Genomic DNA, 27255 nt, shown 5'->3' with positions numbered 1-27255 from the left:
TTTAGTGCGCGCGCTCTGAAAAGCGCATGTTAAAACCGTGCGCGCGAATGAAACCGGCAAGGCTTTAAAACGCATGCAAATAATGAACTTTCGTGATGGTGAATAACTCTAGTGTTCCGTGAGTATAACTCCACCACTAACGTGTGATGTGAATGTATGTCGCGTTGTTCAGTATTTGGATGGAGGCAAATTATAGAATTTGTAGAAAAATAATTAATTAAATGCGAAACCGAAAAAAACGCAATTCACAAGCGCGAATTGAACCGTGAATGCCGTACCGAACGGTTCAATATTATATTGAGAATTGTGGCATCCCTATATATATATATATATATATATATATATATATATATATATATATATATATATATATATATATATATATATATATATATATATATATATATATATATATATATATATATATATATATACACACACACACACACACACACACACTTTTACCTCAATAAACTCAAAATTACTGCTTAATAGTTAGTAAGGTAGCTGTTAAGTTTAGTTATTACACAGCTCTGTGGAATACTTGAGTCTGATCTCAAATCGAGCTATCCAGCGATATGTTATTCCCCGGGTATTTTCCAGGTAACTGTCACTTAAGTCAGCTTTTTACTCTTATTAGTTTTGTGTGGTGAAATACTGTGTAATAAGTGTTATGACTGTACCTTATCCCTTAAATGTCCATCTTGTTTGAACTTGCCATTTGCTAGCAACTGCACTCTCCGCGGAAGCTTTGCATTTAAAAAGCTAATAAAATATTTCAACTCGCATCAATATTTCATGTCTAATCATTTACTTATGTGGCAAGTAGCCATGTAATAAGCGGGATAATGTACAACCAGTCGGTTGTTATCACAAAATAAACCGCTTCAGGCTGATGCAAGATCAAGTCCTGATCACCATGTTGGGGTTTATTCTGTGATAACAACCGGCTGGATGTACAGTACATTATCCCTTACGTATTGGGTAGGATTAAGGGATGTAGAATATGGTCATGCAGAATAAGGCATTAATATGTGCATTAGAAGTAATAATAACCAGCCAATATACTAGTAATATGCATACTAATAAGCAACTAGTTAATAGTGAGAATTGGACCCTAAACTAAAGTGTTAACATCATTTTTGGTATTATATTGCCCAGCTCTAATAGACCCAGTACACATTATTCTAAGTAAAAAATGTCTTTATAATCTTTTCACAATCCAATCAATTGATTTTTCTCACTGAATATCCTCCCCCAGAAATCCTTAATATTATACAGAAGTAAAAACATGATGAGAACAGCATTTCACATTGACTTGAAAAGTGTGATCCAGTCTTTGGGGACTTTGTCAGGCACTTACAGATGAGAGCAGTTGTGAAACGGTTGATGGACAGAGGCTCCAGGTACAGCGGGCCCTCGAAGCCAGACTCCAGCTCACTGCGCACATAGTCCCTGAAACAGAGAACAGAGACCTTATTCTAACCTCTCACCGCGTGACATTCCCCCTGAGTCATTACAGCCTGTGGAGGATCTATACTTACAGCCCGAGTCAGACAGAGCAGAGCTGTGGAACCATCAGTCCGTCTGTTTTTATCAGACTAAAATTCCTGAGAGAACATTTGCTTATATAACCCTCAGCTGAGTCCCACTATGCACAAAAACAACCACCACTGAGAGTCAGAAGTCTAAAATAATGCTTTACCTTTAGCTAAGGGATTTTAATAGGTTGTCTGCAACCCCTAGGGGCTACTGCAGGGGATTTGGCAATTATTTTTTTTTATCTTAAATACATTTTAGTGGGACAAAATATATAGTATATAGCAGGGGTGTGCGGTCCATATAAGCTGTGAATGCTCTGAATACCCAAGCCACCGGTGGATTTGTTAATTAATATTAACACTATGAATCACTATAAATTACTATAAAAGCTTACACAATAACGTTATGGTATTAGTTGTGTAACTGTCAGTCTTATTTTATTTGCCAAACAATGTTAATTTTCTTCAAATCTGCCATTTACGGAGGTTAGCAGATCCACAGCAGCTTTGGCGCCTACGATCTGTTGTTATGTATCGTCATCACTGTCCCGCGTTCTCATTGGTTTGCACATTTTATTTGATACAAAACGAACTAAATCAAATGGGGGGGGGGGGGGGGGGGTCATTGATTGTTATTATTTATCTCAGTTCAGCAGAAAAAAAGCACTTTACTTGCTAGTAATGTTGAAATGAATGTATTTTCAGTGCAGATTTAGAGATGAAGGCATTTTAGTTGTCAGACTGGTTGAATTGAGATATTTTGTACCAAAGTAACTTAAAGGACATAACAGAACAACAACAAAATGAGATCAATTTTGTGAAGGATTACCTATGTTTGCTTTAACAATATGAACAGACATGTTTTGTCCATATGAGAACACATTATATTTTGTTCAATTAAGAACAAATGTTATCTACACTAATTTCTTTAGTCAGGCAATAAACATAAATTATTGTTTTTAGGTATATAATTGTCCGGACCTCGTCCGGTGAGGAGGGTTCATTTACTGGACCTCAAGCAAATTTAGTTGAAGACCCCTGGTCTAGCTTATTATATAAACCCATTCAACATATCTGCAAACAGGCACATTTTTGACATGACGAGTAACCCAGCATACCCGGTTAAAAAAAGTGTCACTGCTCGCCACTTTTGTAAAACTTAAGTTGTAACTTAACTGTAAGTTTCTGAATAATGTAATGGTTACTCTTTTTTTACACAATTATACTGAAACTGGAGTTTTCAAGCATAAATATTATAATAATAAAAAGCATAAAAATGGTCTATGAAATATATTCCAAAGTTGTGTCCCAATTGATGCACTATACACTACGCACTTATACACACAATTATGCACTATGCACTCAACAGTGTAGTGTTTGAATTTTATTCGGTTTTGTCATTTAACTTTGGAGTCTGATAGCTCCTCCCCCTCCACTACGTGATTAAAGCTGTGACAGTTTAGAGAATGAAGAGTGTCTAACTAACATTCAACACTTAGTTTTTTCAGTCAATTAAGTGCGTCATCTGAGTGTTTAAAGTGTACTTTTTAGAATTATCAGTGTGAACCATAGACTGTATAAAACAATGGATGTAGTGTCCGTGACGTCACCTGTAGGTTTCTGAAGAGCATTTTTTAAGCCTAAAGTGGGCGGTGTAGGCCGTCACCATTTTGGCAGCGTGTCACAGAGAGTCACTCCCGATTAACTGAAAATGGGCAAAGAGGCGGGATGTGGGTGGAGCTGAGGTGCCTGGTTGCTGAAAGCAAGCCCGCCTAGCTCGACCATAGCGCTAATCCACCTGTCACTCAAGTGGCCATGCCCTTAATCATGCAGAACTTTAAGGCTTAATATAATTTAAACGGTTATAAAAAAAAATCATCCCCCTCACAGTTGTCATGAAGGGCAAAATTAGCCGTATAGACCAAAAACACTTTTTGTACCAGGCTGTAAACATTTGTTTCTGCTGTAAAGTTGGGCATTTTAACATGGGGGATCTATGGGATAGACTCCCTTTTGCAGCCTGTCTCTAGCAGCCAGTCGATGAATTGCAGTTTAAGTCACTTCCGTGCTGGATTCAAAAGAGAGACTGGAAGGTTGTCGTGGTGAACACACTACTCGCACTATTATACTACAAAACGGCATATGAATAGTGCATAAATACACCAATTGTGACACACCTCAAGTCTTCAAAAGACTTGCAATAGCTTTGGGTGAGAAATTTGATTATTAAAATGGCTTTGCAAGTTTGCATATAACGTCATCAATTTCTTCCTGGGGTTGAAATATGACCCAGACATGCTATTTGGTAGATAAAAACCCTTTAAGTGGGCAGAATGGGTATCACACGACACACACATACTTGAATAAACATTTATAAATCTTGCTTTACTGAGCTCAGCTTTGCTCAGAAGGAGGCAGAGAGGGGATGGGGTAAGGCAGGTAAGTTACGAGCTGGCAGTAATGGCTTTACCACACTTGGGTGATCTTAATTTGAGCAGCCACTGCTTTTTCTATAGACACACATTATGCTGAGAAATGTGCTAAAAGCTCTCTCTTAATCTGACAATAAACAGCCACCTGTCAAGTGCAAAGCACCACACTATAATCGCAGACCCATGAGCATGGTAGAGGAGCCTTCAGTAAAGCAATGCATGTCGTAATGCCTGCTCACATCTCAACTGTCTTTCCATTTTCAAAGTGAGCAACATTTAAATATCCAAATACAAACTCCAAATACAAATACAAAATCCTGAGTTTGTTAATTAATTAACCAATCCAAGTACCGTTGAAAGTTTTAAAGGAATACTACTTCTATCATGACAACGCTCGGAGAGATTGGTATGGCAATAGAGATTGGCAAGGTAATGGATATGGCAAAGTTAATGTATTTGGTTCCAATCCCAAACCTATGAAGTAATTAATAGAACATAATTAATATAATATAATACCTGGAGTAGATGCCACTTAAATTAAGTGCAAATAGCCTGCCTTGTTTACTAAACATCTGGTTGGGCCAGACAAATTAACAGAAGACACCAACTTATTCACAGTGGCAATGGTGTAGGGGTAAAGCGCATGGCAGAAGGTTTTGAAGCAAATCCACCCAAGGTTCGAATCCGTCTTTTGCCTAACTCACTCTACTCCATTTTCCCATCACATATTAGAAATAAATTCAAAAAGGCATTTATTTAAAGATTAAGTTGAAATAAAAGTGTCTAACGTGTGTTTAATAATAAAGTGTTTATTGGTTGGGGTAGGTGAACATACGTGCTGAATTAGAGAAGGTAACAGTGAGTGGGTCTAATATCATTGGTCTTAAATAGTGGGTGGGTCTTGTCCAAGCGGCAATCTCCCGCATTTTCTCTTGAAGCCAATACGGAAGTGACATATACAGCAATTCATCGACTGGCCGCTAGGGACAGGCTCCAGAAGGGAGCAGAATCTCATGGAGCCCCATGTTAAAATGCCCAACTTCACAGCAGATTAAAACATGTTTAGAGCCTGGTACAAATTGTGGTTTTGGTCTATACGGCTAATTTTGCCCTTCATGACAACTGTGAGGGGGGTGAATTTTTTTTATAACTCATTCGTTTACATTATATAAAGCATTAAAGTTCTGCGTGGCCACTTCAAGTGACAGGTGGATAGCCATTTATCTGCTGTCTGTTAGTCATCGCGTCACTTCAGCTCCGCCCACGTCCCGCCTTTTTGCCCATTTTCTGTAATCCGGGAGTGACGCGCTGCCAAGATGGCAACGGCCATCTCGTCCATACTTTGCGCTTCAGAACGGCTCATCAGAATCCTATGGGTGACATCACGGACACTACATCCATATTTTTTTACAGTCTATGGTCTTGTCCCACCCACATACAACGGTTCCGACACCCATGATAATATAGGGGTGAACTATCACTTTCGGGTTAGGGTCATTGAGTCAGTCCCATTTTATGCTAAACATAGACAAATATTTTTAACTATTATTAATTATCTTTTTATTAGCAATCCACTAAATGAGGAATTTTATGTGAGGGAGAATGATTTCCCAGTGCAGATTTCACATTGGGTTCCAGTTGGTCCCGTGAATTTGCCACGTTGACCAACAGAAAGATGGTAATCCCCTGCAAAACATCCCTAATGTGACAGCATCTTTATATTCTATAAAATAGACTGTATCAAAGTGCATAATGTCTGGGTTCTCTCATGCTTGAATGACCATTATTGACCATACAAAACAGAATCTTTCTGGAAAGTGAAGTTGTTATGGTAGAAGGCAGCTTTTTAGTTAATCTCTCTATATTTAAGTCCTAAACTCTCACCTTGAGATCTGGTGACCTGCGAACAGCAGCAGAGCAGTGAGGACATACAGGTAGAGCTGCACCAGGTGCTGTCGGGGCAGAGTGAGCAGAACCAGACTCAGAATGTAACCTGAAAGAGAGAGGGATAAAGAAAGAGACTGCTGTTAGACTGCTATGTGAGGATGCTGTCAAGCACACAGAAGGGCCTCTGAGAGCACATCTCTCTTAATATCCCCCAGACCAGCAGAGAGAGTCCATTCACTCAGGCTTTCAAAGGAACTCACACAGCCAGAGCACACAGACTGAATCTGGATATCTAGTTCATTGATAGTCACACCTGCATAGAGAGGCTCTGGCTATGTTCAGAATACTAGCATACTGGTTCATGAGCAAAACACACTATATAGACTACCTCCCCCCCTGGCAGTCTGTTGCACATGATGAGTCAGATACTCCAAGATCCCTGACAGAAGTCGAGTTGAAATTTACTAGCATATGTAGCCCATATGTTTTATATACAGGCAATCATTAATGCTGAATTTGGACCAGCATCATTTTGAGTGTGATTTAGCTTTTATACAATCGTTCAATAAATAGAAAGTTAATAATAATGTGTAGGTTAACTTTCATTGTAAGCACAATATTAACAACTCTATGTCTATTTTAAAGACACCCAACAAAAATAGCTCTGTTTCCAAGCAACATTATTACCGTTCCTGTATGAATCAGTGTGATTGAAAAAATCATTGGAGTGAAGGACGGGAAGGATTATAGAACTCACTAATACAGACAGTAACATGTTTCATTCCTAAATTAATTAATTGTTTTGTTTTGAATGAATCAGATGAGCGACTAATTAATTCTCTGTCAATGTGAATAGAAATTATACTTGTATGAGTGTTAAACAAATGCAATGGTAATGATATTCAAACTTTAATTAGGTAGTTCATCACAAACAGCATACAACCAGGACACAAGAAGAAGCTGCAAAAAAGCAGGATTTATGTTAAACATCTAGTTTGTTGTTTAGCTATATCAGTTTATGTCTGGATGCTAGACACTAAAGTCTGACAGCTGCACTAGAAAGCTGACAGAAACACGTAAAGATTCGAGGCTATGGAAATTATACAGTCTCATCTAATCACATTGGTGTAACCTGAAAGGTTTTACAGCCTGTCACCTGACGCGAATGTCACGTCAAAAGCACATAGAACCCGGACTAATTTGCACAAAAATGGTCAACATGCCTTGCTGAATATCCTAGCAAACATAGTAGGTTTTGTCGTAAGTGAACATAAACAGTGGAGAAAGAGTGCATGTGTACAGTACCAGTGTACTGAATCCGTGCATTATGTCTTAAAGGTTCAGTGTGTAGTATTTATGAGGATGTATTGACAGAAATGCAATATAATATACATAATTATGTTTTCAGTTGTGTATAAAGACCTTACTTAATGTACCATTAAGTTATTACATTAGAATGAGCCATTTCTATCTACATACACTACGGGTCCCCTTACAGTGAATTTTTCTACAATAGCCCTAAACAGAACTTCTCTAGAGAGCTAGTCACTCTCTGCTCTCTCTGACGACAAAAAAATGTTTTCCTGTTTTGTCCCCTTTAGCTAGCTTCTCTATGTGCCTCGAAAGGGAGGGGTGAGCGGTGTTATTGCAACTCACAACCTCACCACTAGATGTCGCTAAAATTCACACATCACCTTTAAAGTGACAAATATTCCTGCTATCTGTGTTTTTAGTGTTACTCAAACAAAAGAAAAGGATCACTTACTGCTCGTTCTCTTTCGTTTCTTCTTGTGCTAGAATGGTTTAAAAATCACTTAAATGTTTAAACTGAGAGCACCTAGAACACGTGCAAGTGATGACCTTTCACTCTATGATGGTTTAACTTTGTAATCAATCCGAGAATCACATTCGTTTCCAAATGTGGCCCCTGATGTTCTCTGAACGGTCACTGGGGACTGGTACCAGTATCATCAGATATTCCAGGCATACAGAAAATGTGCATACTTTACACAAAGTTGTATACAATTTATGAGCCTACAGTTTGATATGGCCATCAGTGGGAAAACTCAAGCGGAGGATAAAAAAAAAGGGGGAAATTGGCATTCACAAATTCAACATAAAATGTAGGTTATTGAAATTGTATCCATTAGACATTTATCTCATAAAATAGCGCTGACGATGCAATATTTCCTGAAAATTTGAATTGCTTTAAAAAGGTCCCATGGCATGAAATTTTGCCCATGGCATGAGGTTTTTCAACATTAATATGAGTTCCCCTAACCTGAATATTGTCCCCAAGTGGCTAGAAATTTTGGTGTAAACCAAAAATTTTCTCGGTGTAAACCAAGTTCTGGCTGTCTTTCTCTGCCTTTGAGAAAATGACAGCCCAGACGAACTGATCATGAATTTTCCTGTTATGACATCATAACAGGAATGGTTACCTCCCTTTCCTCCGCCCAGAGAATTTGGCACGCCCATGCGAGCGCCATATTTGTTTGTCCTCGAGAGATCATGGCTTGTGGACGAGTGAATGCTGGCAGTTTCTCAGTGTTTGGATGTACAAATGAAAACAAGTCTTTTTTTCAGTTCCTTCTGATCTGTGATTAGTGATTTCTGATGTGTAGCCAATTATTCAAGTTCACACAGAACTTTATTATTCGTGCACACGCTGCGGCTTCTCTCTCTCCCGACAGAACAGTGTTTTCGTGTTTTCTATCTTGCGAGTCAGTGTTTTTGTACGTCCTCGTCGCGTCTATCTGTTCTAAAATGTGCATACAGTCGTGAGTTTCTGCTCAACATCGGCAGAGCCACATTTTTAGAGATAAACCTCACGCACGACGAAGCTCGGGCTGCACTGGCCGGTCGGCCTTCAACATCACCAACCCCCAGTACTGCATCTCGCCCACAGCGGAGGCACCATGCGCGGCCCGAGATTAAGCAGACGGGGGTAAGCGTGAGCGTATCTGGGCTAGGCTAGCCAGCTATCACCACAATAAACTGGATTACATTCGATTACTGCTGGTGTGTCTGTTTGCGCTGTCTACTCAATGCGCGTCACTGACACATTTTTATATGATAGGAAAATATCTAAAAATAGTGCTTTAATCAACACTTACTCGTAACTCTTTCATCTCGACAGCTGTAATGGTACATTAGAATAAGGAGGAAGGACGTGACTGGGCTCGACGTGACTGGGACTTGTGTTTATTCAGAACTCTCAGATACAAACAAAATAAACTTGCGCTGACAGCGCTCTCACAACTCAGTAGTTACAATATATAACTTTGTTAGCAATCGCTCCGTCTCTGGTCCATTGATGTCCGGTTCGCAAACGAATCGTTCTTTTGAACCGATTCTTTTAAGTAAACCGGTCGAACCAGTTCAACAAATCAGACTGAAAGTTTCTAAACGGTTCGTGACTCGAGTCAGCGCTGATCCATCATTTACTAAAGTTACTAACTTTCTGACATGAGTGACAATCCCTCCGACTAGAAATAAACTAATAACCTGAAGTATGTGCAAGTAACTACAACAGTTCACTGATCTGAGAGGTGCTGAGAGAACTGATGAGAAGTGACATCCGTCTCTCTGGCACAGCCTTGTGCCTCATTAAACCACGCCCCCTCCGCTCATTTCAAATGCAAAGATGTCAGCCAATCACAACAGTGGGCGTTTTTACTGAAGTCTCACAGCAGACACGCCCCTTGAATTCAGCCAGAGGGCAAACATCAGTATAGGAAAAAAATGCCTTTTATTTCTAAATTATGACATTTTATGATGTAAAAATCATACTAACAATATAAGTACACCTCAGAATATATTATAAAATAAAAAATCCATGCCATGGGACCTTTAAATTTAAATACATTTATTATTATATGTCATAATGAACAAGAGTATTGAAGCACAGCCTCAGCCTCCAATCTGACATTCACTAGCTCACTCTGACGTGTGTGTGTCCAAACGAGTGTATAGACAGGATGAGGCGGGAGATTAAGGCTTTTGCCATACACAGATTAAGCCTTCATTACTCCACTGCCAAACCCTCTTGATCCCTCCTGTTGCGTAACGGTTTATCTGACATTCAACACTCATCCCTTCACCCGCTCCTCCAGGTCACTTCTGCCATTCACAAATATGAAAACATGTGCCATACCCCACTGTCTAGAACACAGGAGAAATACAACACAGTGGAAACATTCTACTGGGTGGAAGGCAAAGTTTATCTCAGTATTGATTAATGTGGAGTACGCTGGCACACTAGCTTGGAACAATGCAATTACCTGGGAATAAAGTTAACGCTGAAATATGAGGAAGCTCTCGCCAGGTCAAAGGAACTGAGGAACTGGACAGCTTTGTGGCTGGATAAAATGTTGAGAGACAGCTCATATTATCCATAGGCAGTAAGACGGAAAATGCCTGTGATCTTGCTGACAGTAGTTGTTCTCCATGAATCAATTTGACCTCTTTGCTGTAGTGCCTTCAGCCAGATCAAACTGGTGTGTGTGTGTGTGTGTGTGTGTGTTTTTTATATTTATATTTATATTATATATATATATATATATATAGGGTGGCCACAAATACATTATATTTTCTAAACATAATGATAGGGCTAAAACTCAGAATATATAGATTTCTGTTTGAAGAAAGAGCAGAGCTGTTCTGCAGAAATGTCAGCTCCTGGTGTTAGGCAAGGCCATCTCTATTAGTTTTAATGGGCTTAAAGTGTCATATTTTGAAATTTAAGTGTTCAACAGACAGGACAGACCTTTTTTTTCTGCTTCATTATAGTGCAAAATTCACAGGAGCTTCTCAGGGCCAGGTGGTTTTTCCCAACACTAATACAAACCCAGCAAGCCTGAGTTTAAAGAAGTCCAAAGTTTCTCCTGAGAGCAGTACTTCTGACCTGTGGGAGCTTCTGTACTTGGACTCTGTCCGACATTCAGCAGGGGGTCCTGTGGGTAACATAGCACCATCTACATTGGACAAGTTGCACCTGCAGAACAAAGCTGCAGCCAAGAACAGAAGCTGCTGAATCTCCATTAAACAGAACACCAGTAAGGGCTCTACTAAATCTACCAGCTGAAAAATCAATTGCTGGTCACCAGCATAAGGTATGTTTCAAATGCAGGGACCAGCGTGGGATGCTAGTTTGCTGGCCGCCAGCATGGGATGCAGGAGAAACCAGCACTATACCAGCTGTAACCAACATGGAATTCAGGCTGGTTTATGCTGAATTTTTCAGCCGAGATGTCATCATTGCTTCTAAACAATGTCAGAGCATCAATATGCTAATATAGCGCACTGCAGAGATGGAAATTGATTTCTGCTACTTTGTGAACATCATAACAGAGAAAAACAAATAATGTCTATATGTTTTAAATGATATATGTATTGTTGTGAATACATTCAAACTACTGTATGTGGGTATTTTTAGTCAGTTGATGTGGAAAGAAAGTCACACTGGCTTGTTGCGTTAAATAAAAGGGTGAATGACATGAGGAAAAAGGGGGGAAAAAAGTTTGAAGCAAAAATCAAGTTTAAAATGTGCAACATTTTAGAAATGTACTTGTATTTGTTTTGGTTTCATGTTATAAAATGTAAAAAAAGTGGGGTAACACTTTACAATAAGGTTTCATTTGTTAACATTTATTACCTGCATTAACAAACTAAGAATGAACAATACTTGTACAGAATTTAATAATCTTAGTTAGTTAATTTCAACAATTACTAATACATTTTTAAGATCAAAAGTTGTATCTATTAATGTTAGTTAATGCACTGTTATACATGTTATGCATACACTAATGTTAACAAATTAGACCTTATTGTAAAGTTCTAAAGTATTGAGTTATTGAACATGACATCTTTTCTATGATATAATTTCCTGTTTTATGTTTTTTTCTGCATGTCTTTTAAAGTTGTTTTAGACCTCATGACTGATATGAAGGACAAACGATTTCTAACATCAATAACCACAATGCAGTTGATAAAATGTCAGATGTAAAACAAATATGTCAAATATAATAATTTTTATATTAATATTTTCTCTAAGAATTCATGATATCACAGATATATCACCCTGACCCAAATGTCACTGTGTATTCATTCAAACAATTACTTTTCATTCTGTAAACTGGATGTACGGTAAGGCGCATTGTTTGGTGCTTTGCAATTTGCTGGGTGGTGGTCTGTGTTCTAAAGCTTACCAGAAGCTGCCATTCTTTTTGTACGAACATATCCGCATGTAACCTCAAAAGCCTCCTCTCCAGGGTAAATAACAGCCACATGGGCAAAGCGCATGACCACACATACGAGACAAATCAGGGTCATTAGGGTTTGTTCCTATACAAACATCTGCTCCAAAAGCCAGTTTTCCTGAAGTCTGCAGCTTTAATTAAAGTTTATAAACCATTTAAACATGGGGTTAAGTGGGTGAAGTTGTACTAAAGTCTCTTACAAACAAGACCAAATGAGCCGAAACATAAAAAAAACCTTCCTCCACAAGTCGGAAACCCTTTCAGATAGAAAAACAAACACAGACAATTGAGAAGGAGGGGGAAATTAAGTCATTCACAACAAAAATCACACACATCAACACAGCACGAGCCCTGTGAATAACTCATGATCTGTGTCTGTTGGGATGTGCGGCAGATGTATATGGGCTGATGCCATGCTCCACTGAGTCTTTTTAAAACTCAGTACAGGGGGCTGTCTGAGAGACCTGTGGCCTGAACCAGTCGCATCTGACTCCACCATTGTCAGCAGGACCACAGGGTAAATAACATTGAGAAATAGGTTTGAGTAGATTGTATTTATTTATTTTCTGGTGATTTTTCTTTTGCATGCAAGGCTTTTTGACAGTTCATTTCAGTCTTTGCCATTCTCCACTCAATCATCTCGCTGCCTGTGCCACCATTATTCAAATGAGTGGAAATGTGGAGCAAAAACCCTCAATGTGATGAGCTGACCAACAGATCTGACCTCTAGAACAATTTGTTTCACTCCTATTTCGCGCCCTTCCTTTAAAAATTCAATTCGGTCAATAGTAGAGGATCATTGCACTTGTTTTTAGTTATTTGTCTGTTTTATATGTCATTGTTTATAGCTGTGTTATTTGAAACTCTATTATGTTTTTATTGTATTGTACCTTTTTATGCTGCCTCTTGGCCAGGTCGTCATTGTAAATGAGAACTGGTTCTCAACTAACTTACCAGGTTAAATAAAGGTTAATTACTTAATTAATTCCAATTTCAAAGAATCTTCATAGACTGCTTGACTGTCTATAACAAACCACACGATCTTCTAAAACAGCATAGTTAGAGGTCGACCCGATGAATCGGCTCCGATAGTTGATTGGTGGAACAATCGGTTATCTGCAAAAATCCACACCGATAGCGCTGGAGCGGCTGAGACGGGTGCGCTGTCAATACACAGTATGAGAGCTCTGAGAAGGGTCTGAGGTCTAGGGTCTAGAGGCAAAAAAAAAAACTCACGTGTGTTGTTAACATTACCACGTGAGGCTGTGCGCTGAACGAAGAGCACACGCTGCAGAGAACTCTGACACGTCAGATGTTTAAAACACGCCAGCGAAACGGTATGAATACAGAACACTACAGTACTTGTTGCCAAATCATTATAAAGTAATTAATTTCTTGACTAGATGCTGCATTAACAGGTAAATAACAGCAGTGTGTATGTTTCTCAACGAGGCTGAGAGTATGCTAACATTAGCAGTAACCTTACCTCAAGCAGTTAAACAATGTGATGAAAACACACGCAAGTCCGACCCAAATGTTGCATATATAAAATTAGTGATGTGAGAAAGCAAACTGTATCGTCATGCTGCCGACAGAAACATAAACAAAGCAGAAGCGCATTCGTTTTTTATTAGATAATCTCCTTCTAAAAGCAGACTGTTTGGATTTGTATGAAATGGTAACACTACAATAAGATTCCATTTGTAACATTGACTAAGGTTAATAAATGCTGTGGAAGTATTGTTCATTGTTAGTATGTTAATTTCAACATTAAATTGTTCAAATTTTTATCTGTTAACCTTAATAGACCTCTAGTTGTTGTTCAAACTCACGAGAAAACAACTATTTTACAAGGTGGTAATTGCATATGAATTTCCTACAATACAATTAAAAAGGAAATGTGTGATTTTTAGAAAGACCCTGGAGGCTCGTAAGCAGATCGTACAAAAACATACAAATGTTATCGTAAACATTCACATGAATTACTAAATCGCCAGAACGTAAAGTAAAATAGTTATGAATTGTCATGAAAGTGTGTTGGATTTAGCTTTGCTAGGTATTAGGTAGTAGGAAGGCAACAGAGAAACAAGTAAATCGATCTGATGAAAGCCATTTATTCCCTCACAGAAAAAAAGTACCATAGTGCAGAGATGGTAATACCACGGAACTATATCATCATGACACCGTGGCGATCTCAAATTTAATCACATAAAAATAGGCTTCTTACTCACCCACATAGTGAAGGTAGAGGGCCAGGTATTTGTACTGGAAGAGGGGGTTGTTGTTGAGGCTGCTTCTCTGGATCTTCTGGAAGAAGGAGCTGACATCCCAGCGGTACAGCACCTCTAGCAACATGATACTGGGGACCCGCAGGCCCACGTTCAGCACCGCCTCCACCCGCTCCTTCACAGCCATCACTCCTGACTACCGCCAACCACACGCAATTCACTGGCACTATCACACACCAGCACTGCACTGATACGGGATAGGTAGATAGAAACAGACAGATAGAGAAAGGTTCATGACTGTCAGTCAGTAAAAAAGGGTGTTTTCTGCACAAGAGAAGCTCTGAAAACATAAAATAGTGATTCAAATAATTGTCTTCCGTGTATCAACCAAATACAGCAAAAAATACAAAAAGATTGTATTCAGGCTATAATTAGAGAGACTAAATATAAAATGGACAGAGTCAAACACAGGTTATTACATAACCTGTTTACAACTTGTTTCCTCAGGGCTGCCTGCGTTTAAAACTCGGCAGAGCATAAAACAATCTAATATGCTGCACTGTATTCCATACCATTTGTGTTTGCAAATAACTTGATTGTCAAAGTTCCCATAACGCTGTAAGCAGCAGCCTTGTCTATATAGAGAAATAGTTGCATAATGCAAATGCATCGCATTGGTTTTGCACTCAGTGAGTCAGATTTCTGGGGGAGGACTTCATTTTTGTAACTTCTAAAAATTGCGCAACAACACGACAGATTGCGAAATTTCTGTAGGACATTGTCAAGTCAAGTCAAGTCAACTTTATTTATATAGCGCTTTTAACAATGTAGATTGTTTCAAAGCAGCTTTACAGTGTTAAACAGGAAAATAATGCAGCATAATTTTATTCAGCTGTATAGCCATTCTGGAAAAAACGCTGATGTCATCAGTTCATTTCAATTATCATACAGTGACAGTGTGGGCTTTAGATCAATAATTCGATCAGTAATTTAGTTTAAATGGTTAATTTAGTTTATTAATTAGATTTATTTCGATGTTTAGTTGAAAAATTTAGTGTCCCCAACTGAGCACGCCAAGCCAGAGGCAACAGTGGCAAGGAAACCAAAACCCCATTAGGTGACCTAATGGAGAAAAATAAACCTTGGGAGAAACCAGGCTCAGTCGGGTGCCAGTTCTCCTCTGGCCAATTAACAAACAGCGTATTATTATTATTATTATTATTATTCTGGCAGCTTTACAATGAATATATTATTGATGTCCCGCAATCTGTCGTGTTTTTGCGCAAAAATTGGTCACTAACAAAACGTCTATAAACTCCTTTTAAACAACTTTTTTTTGTGATACATATATGCAATATGTAGATGACGACCGGTATAAAGTGATAAATAGAGTAGCCTACATATTTTGTATAGACAGATAATTAATGTAAAAAACTGGAAGCCTACTGTTAATATAGTTACATTGTAGGTAAACGCATTTCTTTTAGTGATACGTACAGTAATCTTTGCGATTACTGAGACATTTCAAACGCATAGGCCTACTTGTCTGTATAAATAATATACTTTAAAGACCAAATTGTTGTTTGGACTTCCGTTGTGGGGGAGGTCGAACATTATAAAAAAGTAATGTTAACTTTTTATGAGACCTAACCTCAACCCCCTACTAATGTATTCTAGTGTTAGAAGCAGTGTTGACTGTCGAAATGAACTATAGTAACCCCGAGCTCATTGAAAATTCATTGTGTCAGATCACACAACGAGCCTGTTGCAGGATTAAATAAGCGTGTCTGCAAAAATAACTTATTTTTTCGTCCTATTGACCTAATGGAAATAAGAACAAACGTGAAGATGTGTTGATATTATTTGTACAGAGATGCGATGCTGCTTTGGCACGTTGTGCGGTGTTAAACGTTTATAATCAAAAGATATAGATTTATAGACAAATCTCTATCGTGGCCTTTAATCACACGTTAGCCCATGTATAGCCTAATATTAGGATCCAGCACGCGGCTATTTACGTGCCTTTTCTCTATAGAGATGCTGCTATGAACTGTTGTGACCTCGGTTAACAAACACTGACAGACAGACGCATGTCCGGATCCCCAACTCAATGAACCACCGCTATTTACAGAGACAAAATAAACATTCAACTTACACGATTATGGCTCTCCCAAGTGCTCGCGCCTACTATGTCCGACCTTTATTCTTCTGTCGGATGTCAACCATGTTGACGGAGGAATGAATGGAGTGGTTGGCGGTCTCAGGGAATAGCATTCCTACCGAAGAGACGCGGCGCGGCACCGGGGCTCGTATCACATCATCCCGCAGCCATTACAGATAGCCACAGTGATCGGTACTGAGCATGTGCGCAGCGGAGAGCGGATTAGTGAGCGCCATGGCATCATGAGGGCACACGTTGAAGACTGTAAGAAAGAAGAGAGGGGGCGGATAGGTGAAATGATAAGGAGTCAGACCAGACTACTCAGCATTTACAATGCCAACTGTGCTATAAAGATTAAGAGCGCTATAATGAACCAGATCACGGGCTTTGAATAATACAACAAAATTATGTTGGACTGGACTTTATTGTAATGCTGCCTCCTCACATTATTACCTCCCGCTTGATTAGCTTTAATAATAATAATTTCCATATAGTTAAACACACACACACACACACACACACACACACACACACACACACACACACACACACACACACACACACACACACACACACACATATATATATATATATATATATATATATTTAGTATAATTGTTGTAATTATATTATATTAGTTATTTATAAAATATACTTTTAGATATTATTTATTTATAATAAAATTAATTAAAACAACAATTAAAGGAGTAGTTCTTGTTTGATTTCAAATGTAGTTTGTGGTGGGCTGTAGTGTCCCCAATTTAAGCATAATTAGATTCGTAGTACTCGGTCACGATTCCTTGTAGGCCTATTGCTGCTTCAAGGACTTTTATTTTGTTTTTCTTTTTGCTTTGTTGTGCCTTTGTTCAGTTCCTGTTTATTTAGTAGTTATTTATTTAGTCATGGCCACCATGCCATAGTCTCATCACGTCAGCCACGCCAGAGTCTCATCATGGCTGCCACGCCAGAGTCTTGTCACGTCAAGGCCGCCACACCTTAAGTTTTCCCAAAGGCTGTGGAGCTTGGTTCGTCTTGGATCTCCTTGATGACTGGATCAGTCCTGGGACAAAGGAGACTGCTAGTGTGATGGATCCACACCAGTGGCCTAAGTGCCCTCAAGTCCGGTGGTCACAGCACCTTCAAGCTCGGTGGTCTCAGCGCGCTCAAGTCCGGTGGCCTCAGCCCCCAAGTCCGGTGGCCTCAGCCCCCAAGTCCGGTGGTCACAACGCCCTCAAGTCCGGTGGCCTCAGCCCCCAAGTCCGGTGGTCTCAGCGCCCTCAAGCCCGGTGGTCTCAGCGCCCTCAAGCCCGGTGGCCTCAGCCCCCAAGTCCGGAGGTCTCAGCGCCCTCAAGTCTGGTGGTCTCAGCGCCCTCAAGTCTGGTGGTCTCAGCGCCCTCAAGTCAGGTAGTTGCAGAGTTACTGCCACTGTTATCTGTACTTTCTGTGGTGGCTACCGCAATTTTCTGTGTTTGGCCCACTCATACTCCTTCAGATACAGGTTCTCCCGAGGTGGCCGTGACCGCTACTGCTCCGACTGAGACAGTGGCGGCCGAATATGAACTCTGTCTTCCGTGTCACGGCCAAGGAGGCAGAATATGAACCCTTTGTCTGCCCAGTCATAATCACGGAGGCTGATAATGAACTCGCTTTGTTCCCTGTTGTCTTTGTTACAGCCACGGAGGCTTATTAGGAACTCTTTTAAGCTGTCTGTCATGGTCACAGAAACCGATTTTGAACTTTCTGAAATCCCAGTTACAGCCATTAAGGCCGTCAATAATCTCTCTGTGCTCTATGTTTCAGTGTTGCCGTGATATCCAGCACCAACAGCACTGTCATGGTTCCCGGCTTCGCCCTGGAGGTCTCCTGCACCTTCAGCTCCGCCTTGATTGGTCTCCTGCTCTGCCGGTTCCACCATAGTCACTGCCGGCTCCTCCTCGACTCCCTGAACCGGCTCCTCCTTATACCATGGCTAATGGAACTATCAGCTCTGCCTGGGTCTTTAGGGCCACTTCTGCCACACGGGCCTGCCCCGCCATCACGCCACCACCCTCCTGGACCTGGTCTCTGTCTCAAGGACTTTTTTTTTTAAATATTCCTTTTGTCTTGCTGTGCCTTTGTTCAGTTCCGGTTATATTGATTCCATTCATCTTGTTAGTTTCCATTGAAACCCTTGTTTGTGACCATGTCAACTGATCACATACCTGTCCTTCACTCAGTCTCTTTATGTATTTAAACCCTCTGCCAGCCTCAGATCATTGTCTTGTGTTAAAGTTTATTGCTGGTGTTTACCTGTATTATTCCTAGTGTGTATTAAATGTGTTTTCATTGTTCCTCTGCGTCAACCATCCTTTGTGGATTATCACTTCCAGCCAATGCGTGACAGTCTCTGCTTTCACACTCAGACCCAAAAAGGCATGTGGTTTAAAACTGATGACCTTAACCATGCTTTATGGGGAATTATCCTTTCCAAACCACTATGATTTCTCCTCTTGTGGTGAAGCCACAGCTTGCTCAGCTATTCACTCATGTTGACATGTACTTCCTTTCCGTATAAACACATGGTTAAGCATCATCTAGTATGATGTAGCTCAAATGGAATATACAGTAAATGTCCATTCAATAATAAAATACAATCACATGTTCACCCACAACAGCAGTCCCTAAAGCAGCTGCCTTGTGTTAAGAAAACCAAAAACAAAAGATTCAACTTGACAAGAGCTTCAAAAACTGGCCAGGTCCTGGACCACATCAAAAACACAGTCCCATAATTAATTCTATGTGTATGTCAAATACAAAATCTAAATGACTAAACGATGACAGAATTTTCATTATTGGGTGAACTATCTCTTTAACATACATTGTTTTTAGTGGACAGTTTGCCAATTAGAAGACAAAATATGAAATAACACATTTTTATCATCTTTTATTATAGCCACAGACATTGTCTGCTGCATATAGACTGTAAATCATTTAATTATGAGTATGTGAATGTTTCTATCAGCCTGTTAGCAAGAGCACATGTCCCAGAGGGAGTGAGCCAATATTCTCTTTTAGTCTCTATACTTCATAAGTAGGTCAGCAATCTGTACCCTCTTCACTCTCATAATGATGTTGAGGAAATGGTTCTTCAATCAAAGCTTTTGTCATATTTGCCCTGAAATACTCTGATGAGGGAATGTGGCTTTCTCAAGGCATTCTATATATCTTGGCTATAAGACTATGAGAAACCATCCTGGATGAACAGGTCAAGAGTTAATTTAACCAAATAAATACAGACAAGGTTTAGGCTTGTTTTAAAATGCCTGATTAGTTTAGTTTCATTCACCTAATTTAAAACCGATTGTACATTTTGGGGATTAGTAAACTGATCTGCTGTGAGAATGAATGGCAGAATTGTATGGGTATAACTTCCTCGAAATGTACAATCACAAATTGTATCATTTCCAAAAATCCAGCGCTTGTGTTTTTACAACAGACAATTCATTGTGGTTAAGTATCACTCGTGTGTGTTTTTTCCAGGCTTCGCAGAGGGTTCGTTTTTTACACAACACTTGAACAATCAGTGATCAATTGATTTAAGCCGTGCTTTTGCTTTGATGTCTGAACTCTGTTGAACTGGGAGGAATAGCACTTTGTTTTGCTCCACATTGAGCTGTGACAGTAATTCCTGCCTTGAGCAGTCTTGTGTGTGATCTACAGAGAAAGAAAAGACATTTGCACATAATTAGGACCCTAACAAAATGCATGCCTGTCAAATGTGTGTAATGTTTAGCAACCTACATACTTTATAATAGTTCACAATTGGTGAGCCATGACATGAAATCATTTCTTGAATCCAAGTATGCAACACAAACTGAATTAAGAGCATTTGGATGTTTTATGTCTGATATAATCATGTGAAGACATTGCAATCATAATAAATACATGTTACACAATTGAAATGTACTGCAGTTATAAATAATTAATTTAAGGGCATGAGTGTTATTAGTTCTATTATGCAGTGTATAGACAAACACATTATAAATTACAACAACACATACAATGTGTTTGTATTTAATTGTACAGTATATGACCAAAGTAGGTCAAATGGGAATCAATCATTGTTCATAATGGTTAAAAATATATATATAAAAATAAAGGTTTATTTAATGATACATAATACATTATAGCATCATTAACTTTGGTTCTTGGTTCCTCTGCTTCCTGTTTTTTCTGTTTCTGCATCTAAAAATAAACAGAGAAAGTTTATATTATAGTGTGTGCAGAAAAGCAAAAACATTAATAAACAATAATGACGTTTTATTAGGGATAAAGCAACTTAATATCTTGTTAAAAAAATATAACAAATGTTAAATACACATACTTGTACAGGCGCCATTCACTCCAAGAGGAATTACAGAATTCATCCCTCGCTCTCACACATACCGCCATCCCTTTTGTCACTGGCAGCTGGAGACTTTGTGTGAGGTAAGCCTGAGCATAATGAGAACAAATATTAATATATATTAATATATATATGATAAAAATTTTTTTTATATAGTTTTATATTATATATTCACAGATTAGGCATAACATTATGACATAAACACTGAATAACACTGATTATCTCTTCATCACTGCACCTGTTAGTGGGTGGGATATATTAGGATATATAAGTCGATGTGTTAGAAGCAGGAAAAATGGGCATGTCGCGCCTGTGAGTTCATGAAGTGTGTTTGCCTATTCACTTAGCTTATAATTTGCAGTTATGTGATAGATAAACACCAGCGATGCAAAATTCTATAAAAAGGACTTTTTTTACTGATGGAGAACCCATCCATCCAGCAAGACTTTGCAATTCCAAGCGCAGGTTCATTCTGTAAAGCCAGGAACACACTGTCTGGAACTGTCAGTAGAGATAGTGTAGGGGTAAGGTGCAGGGCATTAAGTTTTGATGTAATTCGACCTGAGGTTCAAATTCGCTTTTTGCTGAACTCACCCTAATTCCTTTTCCCATCACATATCAGATCGGAAAGGCGTTTATTCTCAATAAAAATGAAGAAAATATTCAAAAAGTGGAAATAAATTGTCTAACGTGTTGTAACCGCTGCTCATGTTTTGTATGTGGACAGGTTGTAGCTACAGTTTTGGGTTATGTTGACAGTGGCACTGACTGGGCACGTTCGTGACTGAGAGGTGGTAGTTTCACAAGGTGTGTTCTACGATTTATTTTTCAATAGGATCAAAGGAAATAAGATTGAATTAACCTGAATTTTGAGTCTGCCCGGTATTTTACCTGAAAGCATAGGAATTTTGCGGGTGGCACATGTATTACATGTATACCACTGCACAATCCGGGTGTGTGTGCGTGGCTTACCTGGGGAACACAAGGCATCAGGATGCACTATGGGAAGAAGGCAAGCCGGTGGAGGCAGTGTGATGCTCTGGGCAATGTTCTGCTGGGAAACCTTGCGTCCTGCATCCATGTGGATGTTACTTTGACACGTACCCCCTACCTAAGCATTGTTGCAGACCATGTACACCCTTTCATGGAAACGGTATTCCCTGGTGGCTGTGGCCTTTTTCAGCAGGATAATGTGCCCCGCCTCAAAGCAAAAATGGTTCAGGAATGGTTTGAGGAGCACAACGAGTTTGAGGTGTTGACTTGGCCTCCAAATTACCCAGATCTCAATCCAATCGAGAATCTGTGGGATGTGCTAAAAAAACAAGTCTGATTCATGGAGGCCCACCTCGCAACTTACAGAACTTAAAGGATCTGCTAACATCTTGGTGCCAGATACCACAGCACACCTTCAGGGGTCTAATGGAGCCCATGTCTTGTTGGGTCAGGGCTGTTTTGGCAGCAAAAGGGGGACCAACGCAATATTAGGAATTAGGTCATAATGTTATGCCTGATTGGTGTATATACACAATAAGAACAAATATTAATATATATATATCAAGACATGAAGTCTGGAGTAATGGCTGCTGAAAATCCAGCTTTACCATCACAGGAATAAATTACATTTTAAAATATATGAAAACAGATCAATATTTGTTTTAATAATGCCGATAATATTTCAATCAGTTCTGTTTTTGCTGTATTTTTGATGAAATAAATGGTGAACATAAGAGACTTAATTATTCCAACGTAATTATTCCAAACTTTAGACTGGTAATTATTATATATTAAACAAGTTAACAGTACCTCTGACAAGTTCGGTTTGGAGCAGTCACATTTTTTGTGTTTCCGACAGCGAATCTCTTTCACTTGGAAGATGAGAGGGAAGTAGGAAGATGGTGTGCTCCAGGAGTGTGGATATCCAACTTCTACAGATGTTTGATTGATCCTGCTGATAGCCACCATATCAGGTCTCACTTAAAAGTGGAGAAAAAGATGTCAGCAACATAGTTTAATATTCAGATGAGTGCCATATTACTTCAAAATTCTATCAATTTTTAAGAGCTCACCGATATCCATGATGTAGAACTTTATGTTGTAGGTTTCTACAACAAAGCTACTTCTGAAGTATATGGTCAGGTTGATGCGCTCCACCTCCTCTGAATAAGGACAGTAGTCTTGGTCTAAGCATGTGATACTCTGTCCTCTGGAATCCAGACTGCAGCTGATGTTGCTTCCACCGTGAAGGCTGGATCAGAATCAGTCAAACATTAATTTATTTTTCCCACACCCCTCACATCAATGCAGAGCAAGTTTAGAAAACTTACCGTGTGGCTTTGATATGAGCAACATGGCCATCCCTGTTCACATCCCATGTCCAGAAACATTGGAAGGAACCTCCATAGTTATTTGTTGAACAATGGATGTAACCTTTTTTTGATAATTAAAATGAATAAATAAATACACATTATAAACATAAAAATCAGAAACCCTAAATTCAAACATATGTAAAGCAAAGGTTCAATGACTTAATATTTTTTAATGTTATAAGAGATTTCAAATAAACGCTGTTCTTTTGAACTTTCTATTCATCAAAGAATCCATTATTACGGCAAAAATATACTGTTTTCAACATTGATAATAATCAGAAATGTTTCTTGAGCACCAAACCAGCCTATTATAATGATTTCTGAAGGATTATGTGACACTGAAAACTGGATTTTTTTTACATGTTTCTACAAACTACATGGTAGAAAAATGAATGCTTTGCTGTAAAATGTTTCACCATTGAAGGTTTGAAACCATTTCAAGTTTTATTCTTCAAATGAATAGTATGACAATGCTACACAATGTAAATAATGGTTGTACCTTTTTCAGGAGTGTTCTTGATAATCTTCTTGAAGGTCCACTGAGCCAGCACCAGTGTGTGGTTTAGGTAGGAGCCGTCCTTGTTGAAACAGGTGTAATTGGCCCCCTTCCACCCCTCCACTGTGACCATGATCCTGTTTCCTTGAGCCTCCAGATTTTCATCTTTTTTTTTGGTCCATGTAATAGTTTGCCCTTCGTAGTCTTCTCCACAGATAAGTGGCACTTGTACCATGTTTACATCTTTACCCACATCTACATTCACCACAAGCACTGGTGACAGACAATTGGAAAGTAAAAATTAGAAGTGCGAATTTATAAAAACAAGCCCAAATACAAATAAAATCCAGTTTATAAACAGAACTCAAGAAGGTCTCTAGGAGTGCTTCAGGGTCAAGTAAATGTGTAGGAGAAACTATACACAATAATAATTCTTCAGAGAAACAAACCATTCGGTTTAAGTGTCCAGTAACTCTCTGTTGTTTTGATGGATCTTACAGCAGAGGGCTGAAGAAACATCAATATACCTAACAAGAGAAAAAACATCTGTTGGTAGAAAAAAAGAGAAAAAGTTTACTCTATGGTCATTTGTAATATGATAATGCTAATAGAATATTTGCCCTATTGTTTGTTATGTGTGCTAAACTGGTAAATCCTACATCTGCTAATGTTATGCATTTATAAAGTTGATTTTAAATATAAAATCTTGGTCCAGAAGCAAAACTATTGCTCATGGTGAACCAATTACCAAGAATATCTTTCCCAGAATATATTTAGAAATAAGGCATTTCATCTTTTTGTATAGGCTAGGCTAATATTTGAAACATTTTAATATTAAATAATATTTAATATTTATTTCAATAAAAAAATTAAGCGGTACTTTTAATGAGATTATAAAAGAGACTTACCATCGACAATTTAACAAGAATAACCTCCACAACCAGATTAACGTCACTTTGCTTTGTTGTGTTTTAGTGTGCAAGCTTTTAAGTAATGTGTGAGGAGGGTAGAATTTCCCTGGCCAGGAAAAGTCCAGTGCAGGTTATAGAGGAACCAAACACAGCATGAGCAACTCCAGAACCTGAGCTTTCCTCAGCTTCCTCTCACTTCCACTGAATCTTCTCACAGTCATTGAGTCCTCTCTCTTCTCTAATATTGGTCTATTTATATACAATAACACAGCTCATTCAGGATTATATGATGCTTTTATTGGACTGTATTATATTTTGCAGGAAAAGATAGGACATTAAATTGCTAAGTGGTTTCCAGTGTGGACTATATGGAGCCTAAAGGGCAGGAAATATATTGAGTCAAATATTTGTTTTCCAACACCTTTGGAATTTTTGCCACAAGTTCTCATCTGAAAGCCAGAGGATGATTTACCTGGTTGCGTTACTCTGTTTGATTTGCTTGTCCCTATTATTCTCCACTGCTGGTTTTTCCAATTCAAAATTTCCCCTTTTCACTCACATAATGTCATTTAGTGATTTGTGCATTAAGGGTTCTGATTAGAAACACATGAAACATCGATGACACTATTCACCATGACACATGAAAAGTGTTCTGAAAGATGCCTAGATAACATTTAAGAAAACAAAAGAACTCTCAGCTCAGTGACACTTTCATTGGCCTTGTCAGGAAGCTGAAAAATGCTGGCCCATAATTATGTGCGCTCTATTCTGTGACAGTTGAGTTAAAAAATACATATGGTGTCTGAAATGTGCCTTTTGATGTCTTTTCTAGTGAGAAATTGTTATTGTAGTAATTAAATATACGCTTTAAATCACCAAAGGTCTATGTTGTAGATCATTAAAATTGATAAAGTAACAAGTCATTGCCTGATAACACAGGCAATGTTATTAGGCAACAAGTCCTAATATTTCAGACCCAGCCATTGTATGTGGAATTCTAAAACGTAATTACCATGGTAAAAGCATTAATTGAAGGGTGGCTGTTCAACCCGAAGGCTTTTATTTTACTTTTAACCAATTCTACGGTAAGAATAATTATTTGTTAATGCACATTTCCTCTTTAACAAAAGGGAAAGTCATGAATCATAAGCTTTTTATGTAATTTTTATGAATCTGTAATAAATGGAATTTCAATGTTTTGAATAACTGTTGTGCTTTTCTTTTCCCTTCCTCAGACATCCAGTTCATGAAGCATGTGACTACAATGGGGAAGAAACACACAATGCTGACATTCAACATGCTGGATTGATTTGGGATGCAGATGGCGAAATTGATTTGGAGGAGTTTTATCAGATGGTCTGCATTCTGCTCATTAGTGAAGTAATACCTTCTCTAACAAAACATGAGCACATCAAAAACAGCCCCTCCGCACTTACCACAACCATACAATATCTGAGCAAAAAGCCACTTCCCCTGCAGGAAAAACCCCATTTACTGCCAAATTTCCTCTGTCTTTATCATTGATGTTTATGAGGTCAAGAAAAGCGTTGTGATCAATGTCACGTGCTGAATTGTGTCTGTGTACGTAGCGTCATACGGTTAAGACCTTCATCCATTGCCATACCCTGTCTCTGGACGTGAACGGTACAGGTACAGATCTCATACAGCTACAAGTGCTGCTTAAACAATTAACTGTTAAAGTCCTCATGAAATCAAAATCGATCTTATTTACTTTGTTAGCACACATTACAGGTTGACAATTAATCCGTGCAAGTTAATACACAGATCTTTAATCAAAATCTGAAAAGTAACTTCAGGTCTGGAATGGCTTTCCCTTTCCGATGACGGCTTGGGTTTGAATATTCTTGACCCCTCCCCTCCAACTGTTAGTCTGCTATGAGCGAGAAATGGAGAGGAGGAACGCTGAAGTAAAACCCTGCCCTTTATTCAGTATTCCGTATCACTTGGAAGTACGTCACAGCACTTAAATATAATCAGTTGTAACTTCTGGTTCACTGGGACTTTAACAATTTTTAACATCATTGTAGAACCCTCTAATGCAAGTAAACCGCTCACATTTGCAACCAAATTAGCACTGGCTGACTAAAAACGTCTGTCATTAGCTGCTGACTTTAAATTTTCACATTTGATTCGCCAGTAATCAAGGTCGACGCTAAGAAGAAGTTTAGCACAGATATATTTTTTATAGTGAGAGAAGCACATACCTTCTTGCAGTGACATCTCTTCTGTGATGTGTTTACTGGCGCATACACCCTAAAAAAAGGTTCTATATGGCACCAAAAATGGTTCTTGGCTCGTAATCATAGGGGAACTTTTTAAGTGCTATATAGCACCAATTTAGGTGCTTCAGTGGTTCTTCAGAGGTGCTATATAGCACCTTAGTCAAAGAACCGGTGAAGAACCTCTGAAGAACCTTTTTTTTTAGAGTGTGGGGCAACCTGTCACTCACATCAGATCACGGCAATAATGATCCAATCGATTCACAATGGACAAAATCAAGTCCCGCTCTAATTTTTTTTCTTTGGAGAAGCCGTTGCACTTGTATATACACATCACAATAGGGAAGAA

General features: G+C 38.8%; 2 protein-coding genes across 2 annotated transcripts in view; both read right to left on the bottom strand.

The window, feature by feature from the left end:
* rnf145a (ring finger protein 145a) overlaps window positions 1-16772 on the bottom strand; it is a 29379-nt gene extending 12607 nt beyond the window's left edge. Inside the window, exons 1-4 of the mRNA XM_079838641.1 lie at window positions 16504-16772; window positions 14352-14595; window positions 5858-5966; window positions 1364-1455 (exon numbers count right to left, since the gene is read on the bottom strand). Of these exons, the coding sequence (XP_079694767.1) occupies window positions 1364-1455; window positions 5858-5966; window positions 14352-14535 (385 nt within the window). The 5' untranslated portion in view covers window positions 14536-14595; window positions 16504-16772. The remainder of the gene's footprint in view (window positions 1-1363; window positions 1456-5857; window positions 5967-14351; window positions 14596-16503) is intronic.
* A 2652-nt stretch (window positions 16773-19424) lies between these two features.
* On the bottom strand, window positions 19425-24712 carry il12ba (interleukin 12Ba). The gene is made up of 9 exons (XM_079838817.1): window positions 24664-24712; window positions 24205-24301; window positions 23759-24028; window positions 23218-23320; window positions 22960-23138; window positions 22697-22866; window positions 20873-20982; window positions 20689-20733; window positions 19425-20202 (listed from the first exon to the last, which is right to left on the bottom strand). Exons 1-9 carry the CDS (start codon window positions 24664-24666, stop codon window positions 20085-20087), a joined length of 1095 nt encoding a protein of 364 aa, XP_079694943.1. The 5' UTR covers window positions 24667-24712; the 3' UTR covers window positions 19425-20084.
* Window positions 24713-27255: the final 2543 nt, after the last annotated feature.

This window comes from Gobio gobio, assembly GCF_949357685.1.
Source record: "Gobio gobio genome assembly, chromosome: 16".
NCBI lineage: Eukaryota > Metazoa > Chordata > Actinopteri > Cypriniformes > Gobionidae > Gobio > Gobio gobio.
This window is presented reverse-complemented; position numbering and strand designations above follow the sequence as displayed.

Coding starts and splice junctions, on each gene's coding strand:
- il12ba (XM_079838817.1), bottom strand. Junction 23,321..23,758: donor CAAGAACACTCCTGAAAAAG/GTACAACCATTA, acceptor TATCAAAAAAAG/GTTACATCCATTGTTCAACA. Junction 20,203..20,688: donor CAGAGGAACCAAGAACCAAA/GTTAATGATGCT, acceptor CTTTCTCTGTAG/ATCACACACAAGACTGCTCA.